We start from the raw sequence: 14,520 nt of genomic DNA on the forward strand, positions 1-14,520 counted from the left end.
AGCAGATCGCGAAGTTCGTTATAGTATTATGGCATATGGCGCTAAGGCCTAATAGAGTCCTAGTATACTAAGTAAATTGGCTGCGTATACCCCACGCCGTACATCGGCTTTAGGGAAGTTAAGTATTATTTACTTAATACCATCAAGTTATCCTTTTACTATTAATTCTAGCGTAAAGCAAATACTATTGCCTATAGCTAGACCTTACAAAGTAAGTTGGCTATATATAACCCACGCCGTATATTAGCTTTAGGGAAGTTAAGTATTATTTATTTAATACTATTAAGCTATTCTTTTACTATTAATCCTAGTATATACTTAGAGAATATCCTTAACTATATACTAGTTATCTATTAAGATCTTAGGATCTAATAGGTTCTATTACGGCTACGCCGCAACAGAATGACCTGCAGGGTAATTACGATGATAGCGATGACGGTGACTGGGGTTCCGACCCGGGCAACATCGCTTATGGCGACGATGCTTACCACAACATGGACACGTAAGCATCAGGGCACGTGACAAGGTCACGTGACGGCTCTGCGGGCTCTGCGAGGCAGAGCCTACAGAGCCAGGTCCGATAGCAGTATATAGAGATGACGGATTCCCACGGTAATCCATCATCGTCAATCCACGATACAGTTATTGCATCCAGTTTCCTTACAGGAAAGATTACTCGTGACGTTTTGGCAACACAACCTCACCGTAGTTGATTGACGCATCAACTTAACGCGACTATACCGCTTCCTGAAGCCCTCATTTCCCACCAGAACCCCATTCGAGGTTAGCTTAGCCCAAAGCCAAGCGACCCCCGTTACAGGTTCGTAGGCTACTTATAACGAAACACTACCCAAGTGTAACGAGTAGATCACGAAGTTCGTTATAGTATTAAAGCTACTTATCTATATATAAACTACTAGTCTTCTCTTAATTGCTATTTCAGAGGCGGGAAAGTTCAGAAAAGGACCACGGTGCGTGCCGTGAGTTTTGAATCGTGTGAATGTGTTCTCGCCTTCGCACACAGTTTCTTGCAACATTCAGTGGATGTCGGGGAAGGCACCGCGCATCATGTCGAGAATTGCAAGATAACCGTCAAGTCCTTTCAAAGGCTCGCCACCAAATGGAACGTGGAAATGGCGGAGTCCGATGTAACTTCCTGACTAATACTCGCATCACCCGAATTGATGAAGTCTGTAATTGATGCAGACTTGAAAAAAGATCGGGAGCCATAGTGACTAGCGCATAATTAGTAATAGCAATAACATCGAAGACTTTACAGGGATGTACCTTTTTCTGGCGTACTTGAGCGGTAAGCTGGAAGTAAAACTCCTTTTCTAGTATCTGATGGCTCCGTGGCTACCTGCACATGCGTTTCTCTGCTTTGAATGGTAAAACATCTTTTGTAGGCCCAGGTGCCTGTACGAAAAGATGACTCGTTCGACCCGGTCGCGATAAGATGCCTTCGAGGGGTCAAAAGCTCTGACAGGAATTTGTGAGATATATGAGGCTACGTCTCCACATGCAGTAGACGACAGACTCGCAATGCTAGGATGAAGGTGGCACAGCCGAATGACTGTGTCGGCGCGATATATTTACCGCGTTCGCTTTTGCAAGAGTTGGGTTCATCGAGCGCTATTCAGGCATCTTACCTTTGAGTAGATAGCCTTTGAAAAGGTGCAACCTTGGGGGCACAGCCATTGACACCAGATTCTAGACGTAGGGTGCAATGGGCCTTCATTTGAATACCTATATCGAATTGCTGCCATTCACGAAGTCGTACAGGTGGATCGACAGCTCGAACACAAGGCTTTGGTCGGCCTGCTCTACACATACGCCTTGATGCAAGCGTAGTCACTTCCTGCATTTCACCGCTGGAGAGGAGTAGAATGACACCGTAGAAAGACCGACGACCGAGGCTTGACCCGAACGGGGAAGGCGGTTCGCTTAGATGACCCACCCACGCAGCCCCTCCAAAATCACATCTCGCCCTGTGCCTCGAACTTTTTTCCTCAACCTCACCCTCCCTTCAAGAAACCGGATCAGTCGAGACAGACTACCTCCCGCACTAGCCATGCGTGAGTATCGTCCCTCTGATCGGCTGCCACAGCCAGGCTAAACATATGCAGCTCCCAAATTCGATCCCTCCGAGGTCAAGGTCATCCACCTGCGCGCCACTGGTGGTGAAGTCGGTGCCTCCTCCGCGCTCGCCCCTAAGATCGGTCCCCTCGGTCTTTCGCCCAAGAGTACGTGCCGGCGATACCTGCGGAAGACTGCGCGACAGCGAACAGGGCTAACATCGCGCAGAGGTCGGTGAAGATATCGCCAAGGCCACTGGCGATTGGAAGGGTCTCCGCGTCACGGTCAAGTTGACCATCCAGAACCGTCAAGCCCAGGTCTCCGTCGTTCCCTCCGCCTCGTCGCTCGTCATCAAGGCCCTCAAGGAGCCCCCGCGTGACAGGAAGAAGGAGAAGAACATCAAGCACACCAAGAGCATCCCTCTCGATGAGATCATTGCCATCGCTAAGACCATGCGCTTCAAGTCCATGGCCAAGGATCTGAAGGGTACCGTCAAGGAGATTCTCGGCACTGCTTTCAGCACCGGCTGCCAGGTCGATGGTCGCAGCCCCAAGGACGTCTCTGATGACATCGAGTCTGGCGAGATCGAGATCCCTGACGACGAGTAAATTTGCGCAACATGGCACGGAGTAATGATGGAATGACCAAGGCTCAAGGGCTCTACGTAGCTTGAATGAGGATGAACCGCTCTGAATGGGAGTAATATCTCAAGAGGGCGTTGCTGCACAGCTCAGGCGGTCCCGGTGTCGAATGCAAAAGTGAACACTGGATTACATGTACCTTAGATGCAGCTTTTGGAGCAACGATACCGCGTACCACCATATATATTGGTAGAGGCAATGGCAATGCAAGCCGTGATACCCCTTCATGTACAACACCTCTCCTGAAACCAAGTGACGTACAAGTTCTCATGTGCCGGCTAATATCCTCAATGCTGGAGCTGATACACAAGAGACCTGTTCGCCGACTTTGTGAAAGAAACATCATACTGACGAGCACTGAGGCGTCGGCTTTCTAATGTGCCGAAGTCACGTGTAAGCTTTGGCCAGAGCAACGCAGTGCATCTCCGAGCGCTCCGCCGACTTCACGTCTCAGTATGCATCCGCCATGCGGGCTAGTGTTTTCCCTACAGATATAGAATGCGTCGACGGCGCTCGGATGAGCTCCCGCAGTTTGTGAGGGAGGTGGAGCCACGGGCATTCCGATGGCGACGCCGCTCTTGGATATACATTGGCATCTTCCTCCTGGCATGTTGGATACTGTACCCACGCCGACCTTCGTACGACGATAGCAGTACAACCAAGACAAAGGGATCGAAGCACGCATACAGCCTGTACGCGACGGATAGCGCAACCTTGTGCCATGCGCTGCTACTGCTGGACGCGCTGGCTAGATATGGTAGCAAAGCAGATCGTGTGTTGTTCTACCCCAAACAGTACGTATTGTGGTATTCGTGGTGCAGAGCAAGATCTGATGCAAGCCAGCTGGGACCTTGTGATATCCGATTCGAAAGATCGGGACAGCCAGCTGCTGGTTATGGCACGGGACGAATACAAAGTAAAGCTGCACCCGACGACGTTACTGAGCGTTGAGGGTCGGACTACAGGTACGTCACACGGACACCCGCCTCCCTTGCATCACGCTTTCCAGACAGAGAAATGACAGTTGCGCCTTACAGACGAGTGGACGGGTACCTGGGACAAATCGGTCACGAAGTTTATGGCATTTTCCCTCGCGTCCTATGAGCGCGTCATTGCGCTCGACTCAGACATCACATTGCTGTCCTCGCTCGATGAGCTCTTTGCGCTTCCACCCACACCGATTGCCATGCCTCGCGCGTACTGGTACGAGACGCTCCCACAGCCGCTCACATCCCTTCTCATGGTCATAAAGCCGGACTTGGACGAGTTCCAGCGGTTCAAGCAGGTCATATATGGAGGCGGCAATCCTGCGCTTGTCAACGCGCACAAGTTTGACATGGAGCTAGTCAACGATCGCTTCGAGCACAGCGCAATGGTTTTGCCGCATCGGCCGTACGCCCTGCTGACGGGAGAGTTCCGGCGAAGCAATCATTCGGCGTATTTGGGAAATACATTCGAGGCGTGGGATCCCGAGAAGGTCTTCAAGGAGGCAAAACTCGTACACTTCAGCGACTGGCCGCTGCCCAAGCCCTGGATCATGTGGCCATCCGAAGGGCTGGCCGAGGTGCAGCCTGACTGTGGGGGCAGCCATGAAGGGACGTGTTTGGAAAGGGTCATCTGGAAGCATCTGTACGAGGATTTCAGGCAGAGGAGGAAGGACATCTGTCGTCTGCTCAGCGTGCCTGCGCCCGACTGGCACAGCATCCGGGGCGCGGCGCGCTCAAATGCTACCGATGGCACAACGCACCAAGCACCTCACGCAAAAGGCGAGGCGGATGCTCGCAGCGACTCCAGCACTGAGCAGGGCGTTGCACACGACGCATAGGACATTGGAGGTCTGTTGCACTCTCGCACTGCGCGTCTGCAATGTCGATGTTCTCGTATTGTTCTCCTACTCTAGTGATCACGAATGCTTGTCTGTGACCATGTGCGCGCTTATGCGGGATTGTACCGTGTAGATAATATCTGTACTTGTCCGACGCCGGCTCCGCCCCATACCTGTGCCTCTGGCGCTGCTGATCGGGGAATATCCGTCGGCACATCATCAGCCAGCATGTATACCTGAAACATATCGGCCCGTCATCTTCAAGGTGTCCATGTCTCCAAAGGGCATTCCCGTACGCAAGTTTTCCTTTACTCATTTGCTCCTTTGATCCTTCGGGTCGGGGAAATCAGAGACTTGTCGGCACCTCCCTGGAACGTGTGGGTCGCCCCATGTTCGTTTCCATTTCCGGTCTACCTTCCAAGAGGATGGGTAAGGGTGATCAGCGTGCATGGAGCTGTTCTTAAAGGGCGCATTGAGGCGTGGATGGTGGTAAGATTAGAACCGCAGGGGTGTAGGCGGGGCGCTGCAGTTCCTGCACCAGCGATCTCTATCCCATCTCACTCTGCGCCTGCATGTAGCCAGGGTGATCCCGTGCGTTATGTAGCACTGGGAGCAAATAACACCACGGAAGGGAGCATTGCAGAGCGTCAGCAGAATGCAAGTTGCTGCACGAACGTCACAGCTAGCTAGCTTCCACTCCGTCGGCGGAGAGAGGACCGTAACGTCCCCAAGACCGGAATCCCCACACGGCACCATTCCTCGAAGTCTCAAAGGCAATTCTGTCAACAGTCACAAAGTGCGATGACCAGGCGCAGCCGCAGTCCTCACTTCGCCATCATGGCTCCCTGCAGCTGCTGCTTGGGTGTGGGCCCAGCGGCGCCTTTGCGAGATGCGAGGTTGCACAAAACATGGGCTCCAAGGTGACAGCCGTTTGTCTTAGTGCCAAAGTCTCGCACTAACGCCAGGGTATCAGACGGGGTGATCTGCCGCCGGGCGGGACGAAGCCGAATCGAGGAGGTCAACATGGACTTCGATAGCAGCGTAGAGCTGGTGGTTGCGAGATGTCCACGCGCCGGCCGTCGGCGTGACTGTGGCATCCGCGTTTTCGCGATACGAGCTGTGTGAAGAGCGGGGTGTTGCATCTTCAACGCCACGGTTTTGGCCAGCGCAGCGGCGGCGTGCTGAGTGGCACGGACGGTTGCAGTGGGAGCACGCGCGTTGTTCCTGGCTTGCGGGCACCTTGGATGCTGAGTCCCTAGTCGGGGGTCCGTGGCCAATGTCGCCGCCCTGTTCATGGAACACCCCCGTCACCACCAATCATAGCTGCATTGTGCACTTCACTGCCCAGTTCGGATGCCCTAACGTCTATCCTTATATATCTCTCTCCTTTCCCCAGGTTCCTCTGCCCACTTCCATCGACTACTTAATCTACAACGCTCCTTAGCACCGCATTTCTTTGTTTACTACGCATTCAACTAGGCTAATACAACGCGATGCGCGACTTCATCCTGGCCTCGCTGGCCACGGCCCTCCTCGCCGGAAGCGCGGAGGCTGTTGCTGCTAACCCGCTGCCGAAGCCCACGGAAATCACATGGGGTTCTGAAAGCCCTTTTGCGGTCGGGTCACTAACACTTGGCGGTGTGGACTCGCAGATCGTTCAAGATGGGTTCGACCGTGCGGTCAAGGCTATCACAGACCTGAAATGGATACCCCAGGCGACAGAAGCACCAGTTCGCAGCTTTGAGCCGTTCCCGACCGCTTCCGCTGCTGCCAAGAGGAAGATCAGGAAACGACAATACAACACAGGCACCAACTCGACGGGAACGCTCTTGTCAGTCAACTGCCAGGTCAAGGATACAAGTGCTCCTCTTCAGCACGGCGTAGATGAGTCTTACACGCTGGAGATTGTCAAGGGTTCCAACTCCATCGATATCACCGCTGAGACCGTGTACGGTGCCCTCCATGCCTTCACTACACTTCAGCAGATCGTCATCAACGATGGCAGCGGCCAGCTCATCGTCGAGGCTCCCGTTTCCATCAAAGATGCCCCTCTTTACCCTGTCCGCGGAATCATGATCGACTCTGGTCGCAACTATCTGTCCAAGAAAAAGATCCTTGAGCAAATCGACGGCATGTCTCTTTCAAAGCTCAATGTGCTTCACTGGCACATGGTTGATGCCCAATCCTGGCCCGTGGAGCTTGATATCTACCCCGATATGATCGAAGACGCCTACTCGGCCAACGAGGTCTACACCAAGGACTGCCTCAAGAGCATCATCGAGTACGCAGCGGCCCGTGGTGTTCGCATTGTGCCAGAAATCGACATGCCTGGCCACGCCAGCTCAGGCTGGAAGCAGGTGGACGAGGGCATGTTGGCTTGCATCAACTCCTGGTGGAGTAACGACAATTGGCCGACGCACACCGCCGTCGAGCCTAATCCTGGTCAGCTCGACATTCTCAATAACAAGACTTATGAGGTTACCGGCAAGGTCTACAAAGAGCTTGCTGAGCTCTTTCCCGACAATTGGTTCCATATTGGCGGTGACGAGCTGCACATGAACTGCTACAACTTCAGCAGTCTCGCTCGTGACTTCTTTGCGCAGAACCACACCATGGGCGACCTTTTCCAGGTCTGGGTGGACAGGGCCCTCCCTAACTTTAAGAAGCAAGCGAACAAGACCTTCATCATGTGGGACGATGTCCTCCTTTCTGCCGACGCTGCTGCCACCGGAGAAGTGCCCAAGGACGTTATCATCCAGGCGTGGAACAACGGCATTACCAACATCAACAATGCCACAGCTTTGGGCCACCGCGTCATTGTCTCTTCATCCGACTTCATGTACCTCGACTGTGGCTATGGCGGCTGGGTCGGCAACGACCAGCGCTACGACGTTCAAGTGAACCCCGACGCAACGGACGGCTCTCCCAACTTCAACTATGGTGGGAATGGTGGCTCCTGGTGCGCTCCCTATAAAACATGGCAGCGAATCTATGACTACGACTTCACGGAAGGCCTGTCTGATGAGCAAAAGAAGCTTGTTGTTGGCTCCATCGCCCCGCTTTGGTCAGAGCAAGTTGACGACGTAGTCATTAGTCCCAAGATGTGGCCGCGCGCTGCTGCGCTAGCTGAACTCGTGTGGTCCGGCAACCGCGACAAGGATGGCAACAAACGTACTACGGAGCTTACGCAGCGTATCTTGAACTTCCGCGAGTACCTTGTTGCCAGCGGCGTCCAGGCTGCGCCATTGATGCCCAAGTTCTGCCTTCAGCATCCGCACGAGTGCGACTTGAACCTGAACCAGACTGTGCTCTGGACGCAGGCTGCTTAACCTATATGAGGGGATCTCTCAGAGTATAGCATTTACAGGGCGTTCTGGAATTCTTTTTCTTGTGTACATCTTGCGACACAAGTATGACTGTCTACTTAATGTGGGTCTGGATGAAGAGTGGCGGGGGTGAATGATCCGATCCGTTTCTTGTACACAACTTTTTATACCCGTCTATACGCAGGACAACACTGCGAACCTGTCGTTTCACTTCGAATTATTATATCGAATGATATCCACCATATAATATCCATTATATGATCATAATTTGCTCCCCCATCCAAGACTGCTGCTGTGGCGCATTGTTGGTCGGACCGACTCAACCTCATTTCCCAGGTTCAATTATCTGTACGAACCATGTTCCCCGCTATTGAGCCAGTTCCAGTCTTATCACCCACAGCTATGGGCTTCGTGTCCCCCTTAATCTCATCACTCGTGCGGTAACTTGCATATTACTCGACCCGATGTTCGATCCTTCGCTTGATCCGACGCTCCCACAGCCAGTCTCGGCGTTACCCCGTCCCCTGCTATATCTGCATTCCTCTTTCATTGCTGTGATGTTGTATTCAGTATTTCTAGGGCTCTTGATCTGCACCGTGTCGTTCCGCGCGTTAAAAACAATGTCACCAAGTGTGTTACCGTCACCAAGCGTGGCAGTTCCTGAAAGTCCGAAGTGGCCACATTCGAAGTAAGCACTGTGTATGGTGTTCAGACAACTGGTTACGGGCTTGGTCACGTATCGTTATCTGCCTTAAGAGGCCAGGACTGCGCGTAATACTGAAGAAGTTGAAATTCAATGCAAGGTATTACAAACGGTACCAGTGGTACGCAATACTTATACACTGTGCTGTGCTACGCTCTGGGGATCACGCAGAGAAAACGCTCCTTGCATACTACCAGCAGTTTATGTTCTATTGTGTAGTTTCGATGCTGTGACATAATTCTTCGTGTGATGAGAGTACTGAAAAGGTTTGGACGACACGCACTTGTAGATAGGCGACTATGCAAGGGTTCATGAGATCACTCGTACAAATAGTTTACTTTTCTGGATTTGTGTTTCATAACATATCAGCCACTTCTTTGTTCGTGTGATTGGCCAATGAATCGAACCATGGCTGTCTAGCTTCTCAGTGAGTGCTTCATGGCTTCTAAACCAGGAGAACACTCTCTACGATTCTTGCAATCCAGGTAAGTACTACTGATTCTCGACAACGGAAGTAGGGAATACATACATATGGCCCCTGTATACCACAAGCAAAATCAAAATGTCTAGCATACCCACCTCATCCGACCGTTCATCCTCGTGGCCTTCCAGTACGACTGGGATTGCGTCGACAGCAATGCCGGTACCACTCGAAACATGTATCGTCGACAAGAACACAGCCGAGCATCAATGAGTCAACTAGTTATGGATCGAACTAGTAATCCGTGGAGCATGTGGTGGTAAATCATGTTGCAGAATCGATGAAAGGAAAGAAGGTGGGGATGGAATGGGCGAAGAGCGCGATGTGCGTGGGAGGGAGGTAATATTTTTGGGTAGGTAGCGAACAAATTGAGCACCAATCGAGTTCCAACGGGTACAGAGTTCTGGGTGGCTTGCTGTAAGGTCAGAAAAAGTCGTTCTGCCTATGTGGGTGTGCACCATGTGCTCCATGCTTAACAGAGGTAGACCTTATTCGTAGCGTGTTCGCTCTCTGCATTCCTTGATGCTTGCTACACAAAACACAACGAGATATCACTCAACATGATCACGTACTACATCCTTTTGACCACTATCACCAGTACCACATTCATCTCCCTCAACAACGGTGCGATTGACAATCCTCTTCTTCTGATCCGGTTGCTTCGTCATCTTGGCCCCGCATCAGGAGGAGCTCTAGATCCATCCCCGCCTCCTTGCACTCGACTACCCACTCCATCCACTCGTCGTCAAAGCCTTGTCTCCTCAACGACCCCATGTCCGTCTCTGTGTGTTCCCCCGCTTGATTCTGTGTAGGTCCTTGCTCATGCAGACCGAAGCCAATTTTATGTTGCTCCACATATTTGTCCTCATTGGGGCAACTCAAGACCTCTGGCATAGACCGGGGACTACCTTGTTGGGGCGGCTGCAGTATCGAACACCGTGGTGATGTCTTATCAAGCCTCCCTATCTCGGCTTGTATCGCTGGGTCAGTGCAAGAAATGCAAGTCGCATTCCACTCAACTTCCAGATCTTCGATGGTCGGAAGTGCGAAATTGTCCTGACAGGGGCAAATATGCGAGTACTTCATATGCCCGCACGGAAGTATGTAGCTGTGCAGTGTGAACATCTTTGATACACTTGTTTACTGCTGTGAGGGTGGTGACATAGTGGAGTTCGATAGAAAAACGCTTGTATGCACATATGATGCGCAGTTCGTATATATGTTTTAGTGCCCGTCAGATCTCATTCACGGACCTGGTAATCACCCTGGCGATTGATGAATGAGACAGTGTGGGAAGAGCAATGATGTCTTGGTGCTTGATGTAAGCATTGAAGTGAAACATATGTTGAATGATTCTACGGTGTAGTGTGTGGCTTTTCATCATCATCGTATGTTGAGAAATTGGCCTTCTACATAAACTGCCCTATCCATCTTTTCCATCAAGTGATGTAGCGGAAAGCTGGGTGTCGGTACCCAAGATCCTTGATCTGAGCCTCGCTAAGGCCATTTAGACGATGATCGCGCTTGCCCAAGTCACGTTGCCTGTTCTCCCACTTGCAGTAAGCGATACCGGCGAGGGACAGGACCAAGACAGCAATTTGACCAGCGAGATTGATGGTATGTCCGGTGTGGTATTCCGGCCCGTCGCTTGCGACGTACGCCCTGAAAGAAGTTATGAGCCGTTGCCGTTTGTTGATCAGTTGTTTCAGCTTACCATGTAGCGAGAACACCTCCAGCAGTTCCCAAAGTAACCACATAAGCACCAGATACAGCCCGAACGGCCGGACCAGATGCGTTGTTCATCGCCCACGACAAAAATCCCGGGCCACCCGGGAACGCCCCAAGCGTAATGAAGAATACGCCCATGTAGCGAATGTTAGCGTTAGTCGACCATCGTAAGATCGCGAATCCAGTTATGCCAAGAAGTGTGAACGCTGCGAGGAAAATTCCGCGGCGGTTCACCCTGTCCGAAAAGAACGCGACCGCGATCGCAACAACACAAGCGCATACATAGGGAGGAACCGAGTATAGTTGAGCCTGTGTTCTAGTCCAGCCAAGGTCTCTCAAAATCGTGGGCTGGATTTGTTAGCGCGGCTTCAATTCATAACATATTCATGGTGGCCTACCAGGAATAGCGAGATACCCTGAACCGTGATATTGATGAAGAAGAATCCGAAGGCACAGATGTAGTTGTTGATGTTCAAGAACGCCCTAGTAACGTGGTGGGGCGAAACCTTCTCATTCTCATCGCCAGCGTTCTTCATGATCAGTCTTTGTGATGCGATTCGGCGCTCGCGCTCGTTCAAAAACCAGCATTCTTGAGGGCTTTTTGGCATGAAATATGGCGAGCCCAGGCCGACAAGAACCGTGACCAGACCCTCGAAGAAAAAGATCTAAAGTTTAGAGTACAAGGTTAGCAAATTGATCAAAAACCAAGGTTCCTAGGCGGAAAGAAGTGGTTAAGCTTCAGCTTGTTACTAAAATCTGATATGTTCAGACGGTAACCGCAGCAGAAAATAACCAACTTGTTCCCTGGGGTTCGTACATTTCGCCAATCGTGGATGATCATCCCCGAAGCACCCCACGGCGGGATTCGCGCAAGACTAAGACCTGATCAGTATGTGATGAGTTATCGGAGCTGAATGGTATCTTACCCGGTAGCGAGGAGACCACCGAAAGCACCAGCCATGGAAGCCGCCGAGACATAGATACCAACACGTAGCAATAGTTCTTCTCGTTTGTAGAAGCACGTAATGAAGAAGGCAATACCACTAATTAGTGTTCAGTTGGGACCAAGCACTGAGAAGTCTGGGACCAACTTACGGCATTACACCTCCTTCGAATACTCCGAGGAAAGCGCGAGCAACTAGCAGCCCTTCGAAGCTGTGGACGAAAGCGGAGCACAGGGAAACGAGGCCGAAGCCACACACCAGTAGCGGCAGGTAGTACTTTGGTCCGACGATCTTCAATAGGATGTTGCTGGGCACTTCTACAAAGATGTAGATGATATAGAAAATGGAGGTGACCCAATTGAATCGGACACCAACCAATTTGAGATCATCTCCCATACCCTGAATGCGCGCATTCCCGACGTTTGCACTGCCTTCAGTTAGCACGTTGAATACTTCACCAAACAAATCAACGGTATTGGTGTGCCGCGTAACATTAGAAGGTTGAGCTCCGAAAACAGCACGCAACCGTGCGGGCTTAGAGTAGCGAGAATGCAGCAACCGAAGTCCGGATCGAGCCTTGGACTTACCGATCCAGGAAACAGAGCATGTACAAAAAGGTCGTCAATGGTACGATGACCTTGTCTAGCTTCCAACGAACAGCCTTCTCCTCCTCTTCAGTCCAGGTGAAACCGTCGCCGGAATCGCTGCCGAGACTGGACGTGGTTTGCTCATTATCTGTACTGCAATGAGCATGCGTATTGATGGATGGGTGATGTTCGTACAGAGAATCTTTTCAGCTCCAGCGTTGTCCTTTTCAGCGTTCCCACTGGTCTTGTTGAAACCGTACACTGGTTCTACAGTCGCCATCCTGGGTGCACAACGAAGACTGCTATCCTAATCGATGGCAGAGACTTCGGTGAAAATTCTCTGTGCGCTCGAAGAGTGAGTGTGGGGAGAAGATCCGGGGAAAGTTCTCCACATATACACAGACGGTGCGTCCGTGTCTCTGCCCAGGTGTGCTTCGGATGGCGTACAAGAGCTCTGGTTGTCAAAGTCGGCAGTTGTACAGAAGCCAGCCACAGGGACAAAAAGGGTCTTGCCTCGGACTTGAGGCAACTTTAAACGCACCGCGATTCGCCGTCCGGCGGGCCTTGCCCTCTTGGGACTGCAATGCGGCGTATCAATTTTTACCGAATCCACATAGCGAGCGAAGGCCATGTGCACCGGTCCAACGGTGTCCTCTGGATGCATGTTTGATGCGGGGTCTGGACTTGGCTACAAGGGTGGAGCGGAGCACCTAGAGGTTTGCGTGGGCGCCATGTGCTTGGCAGAGCGGAACGGGGAAGTCGCCGCGGGTTGTTCTACCATTGTGCGGCACTTGTCCATGGCACTGATGTTCTATGTAGAAAACTGACCAAAGAGCCGGCATGCCTGGAACACACGATGAGCAGACATCGCTCGCTTTTGGAAAAGAAAGCAAAGTGACTGTGAAGGCTGCGTCGGCTAGATGGAGGGCGTTATCTGACCTTTATCCAGATGACTGCAATCAGATCAGAGGCCCAGGCTGCGGTTAATATACTGCCAGCGGCGCCGGTTGTGTGCATGCTGCTGTGCAACCAGGTCGCCGGCGCCAACGTGCCTATACGCGATATAGCACGGCACCGTAACACGGGAACACAAAGGGACAAAAGCCGTGTCCAGGTAGACGTCAGAGCGCCTTCTTCCTCGAGGTGCGCAGTACTGGCCAGAGAGTTGGAGTCACTGTTGCTGGAGGGTTGAGCCTGTGGACTCGCGCGTCAAAGTCTGCCGGAATTGACTCGCTGGGAAATGTCGCTCTTGTCTCCGATCCACCGCACCGCTTTTTGTTGAGTAGCCCACGTGCTCCACTGCGCACAGCCAAGAGGATCAGTCACGATACCACCACACCGCGCAATGAAGCAGGAGGATGCGCACATAAGTAAAGGTATCGTATAATTGAGAGCACGCTGTGAAAGTAGTGCTGGACTACGAGTCGAGATGGTTTGTGGGGCAGCCACCCCGCAAGCGCGCTATGCCCCGTGGAGGAGACGCGCACGGCTGGGCATCTGGGCATTGACCCGCGCCTTGTCTCACCTGCAAACAAACATCTCGCCGTCATTCCGTATTATGTTGCCGCGATTCCATGGCTCCACCTCTGGGCCGACTCTTCCAGTCCGCATGCTCAGCGACCTGGGGCATGCTGTGTCGTCACGATTGTTACTTCTTTCATGTCTGAGTACGCTTGCATCTCGATTATATGCGTGAAAGCTGTAGAGGAAAGCTGTGTTGCTACTTCTTTACCTGGGCAGTATGGTGTCTGCGGCATCTGGTCACACAGTGCACGTGTCGGCGCGTCAAATTCCACATCATCTCCGACCGCTTACGCATACTTTGCTATTGCGTGGCTTCTAAAACCAAAGGCACATTCCGTTGAAGCCAGGTCAGAGTTCAGTGCTTCTTCAATGCAGTACACAGATGGTGACCACAGGGTCTGGAGAGCGGAATTCGCAAAAGAAGAAAGCGTTTTGTGTTTTCCAAGAAGACAGAAAATAACACAACTTGATGCGGACAGCTACTCACAAACTCGGCCCTATCCATGAGCTCGCCCCTGGTCAATTCTGCCTTCCTCGGATCAGGTCCAGCTGGAATGTCGTAGAGCATCATTGCTGCAGGAAACGGAAGGGCCGATGCGACCCTCGAATCTAGATCATGTGAAGCGAACGCACGTAGAGTAGAGACCCATCGCTAGGGGTGTCATCTTATGCGGTATTTGCAGAC

The 14,520-nt window shown here is 52.0% G+C and overlaps 6 protein-coding genes across 6 annotated transcripts; 3 read left to right on the top strand and 3 right to left on the bottom strand.

Annotated features, from left to right (window-relative positions):
• The first annotated feature begins 2,020 nt into the window (after nt 1-2,020).
• Nucleotides 2,021-2,889, top strand: CC84DRAFT_1150342 (uncharacterized protein). Its single transcript, XM_018176702.1, has 3 exons — nt 2,021-2,075; nt 2,127-2,243; nt 2,305-2,889. Exons 1-3 carry the CDS (start codon nt 2,072-2,074, stop codon nt 2,682-2,684), a joined length of 501 nt encoding a protein of 166 aa, XP_018032858.1. The 5' UTR covers nt 2,021-2,071; the 3' UTR covers nt 2,685-2,889.
• A 274-nt stretch (nt 2,890-3,163) lies between these two features.
• CC84DRAFT_1124185 (glucose N-acetyltransferase 1) lies at nt 3,164-4,776 on the top strand. Its single transcript, XM_018175676.1, has 3 exons — nt 3,164-3,511; nt 3,561-3,682; nt 3,755-4,776. Exons 1-3 carry the CDS (start codon nt 3,216-3,218, stop codon nt 4,540-4,542), a joined length of 1,206 nt encoding a protein of 401 aa, XP_018032859.1. The 5' UTR covers nt 3,164-3,215; the 3' UTR covers nt 4,543-4,776.
• Nucleotides 4,777-5,080: 304 nt separating this feature from the next.
• CC84DRAFT_896423 (uncharacterized protein) lies at nt 5,081-5,936 on the bottom strand. Its single transcript, XM_018187823.1, has 2 exons — nt 5,371-5,936; nt 5,081-5,321 (listed from the first exon to the last, which is right to left on the bottom strand). The coding sequence occupies exons 1-2, from the start codon at nt 5,835-5,837 to the stop codon at nt 5,225-5,227; spliced, it is 564 nt and encodes a 187-aa protein (XP_018032860.1). The 5' UTR covers nt 5,838-5,936; the 3' UTR covers nt 5,081-5,224.
• CC84DRAFT_1166350 (uncharacterized protein) lies at nt 5,854-8,109 on the top strand. Its single transcript, XM_018178940.1, has one exon. The coding sequence runs from the start codon at nt 6,036-6,038 to the stop codon at nt 7,869-7,871; it is 1,836 nt and encodes a 611-aa protein (XP_018032861.1). The 5' UTR covers nt 5,854-6,035; the 3' UTR covers nt 7,872-8,109.
• A 1,558-nt stretch (nt 8,110-9,667) lies between these two features.
• On the bottom strand, nt 9,668-10,177 carry CC84DRAFT_1178140 (uncharacterized protein; the record flags this gene model as incomplete). Its single annotated transcript, XM_018180320.1, has 1 exon — nt 9,668-10,177. The coding sequence occupies one exon, from the start codon at nt 10,175-10,177 to the stop codon at nt 9,668-9,670; it is 510 nt and encodes a 169-aa protein (XP_018032862.1).
• A 314-nt stretch (nt 10,178-10,491) lies between these two features.
• CC84DRAFT_1188698 (MFS general substrate transporter) lies at nt 10,492-12,591 on the bottom strand (the record flags this gene model as incomplete). Its single annotated transcript, XM_018180999.1, has 8 exons — nt 10,492-10,714; nt 10,767-11,128; nt 11,179-11,445; nt 11,598-11,655; nt 11,707-11,823; nt 11,876-12,151; nt 12,312-12,459; nt 12,507-12,591. The coding sequence occupies 8 exons, from the start codon at nt 12,589-12,591 to the stop codon at nt 10,492-10,494; spliced, it is 1,536 nt and encodes a 511-aa protein (XP_018032863.1).
• Between the last annotated feature and the right edge of the window lie 1,929 nt (nt 12,592-14,520).

Source organism: Paraphaeosphaeria sporulosa, assembly GCF_001642045.1.
Source record: "Paraphaeosphaeria sporulosa strain AP3s5-JAC2a unplaced genomic scaffold CC84scaffold_8, whole genome shotgun sequence".
Classification (NCBI taxonomy): Eukaryota; Fungi; Ascomycota; class Dothideomycetes; order Pleosporales; family Didymosphaeriaceae; genus Paraphaeosphaeria; species Paraphaeosphaeria sporulosa.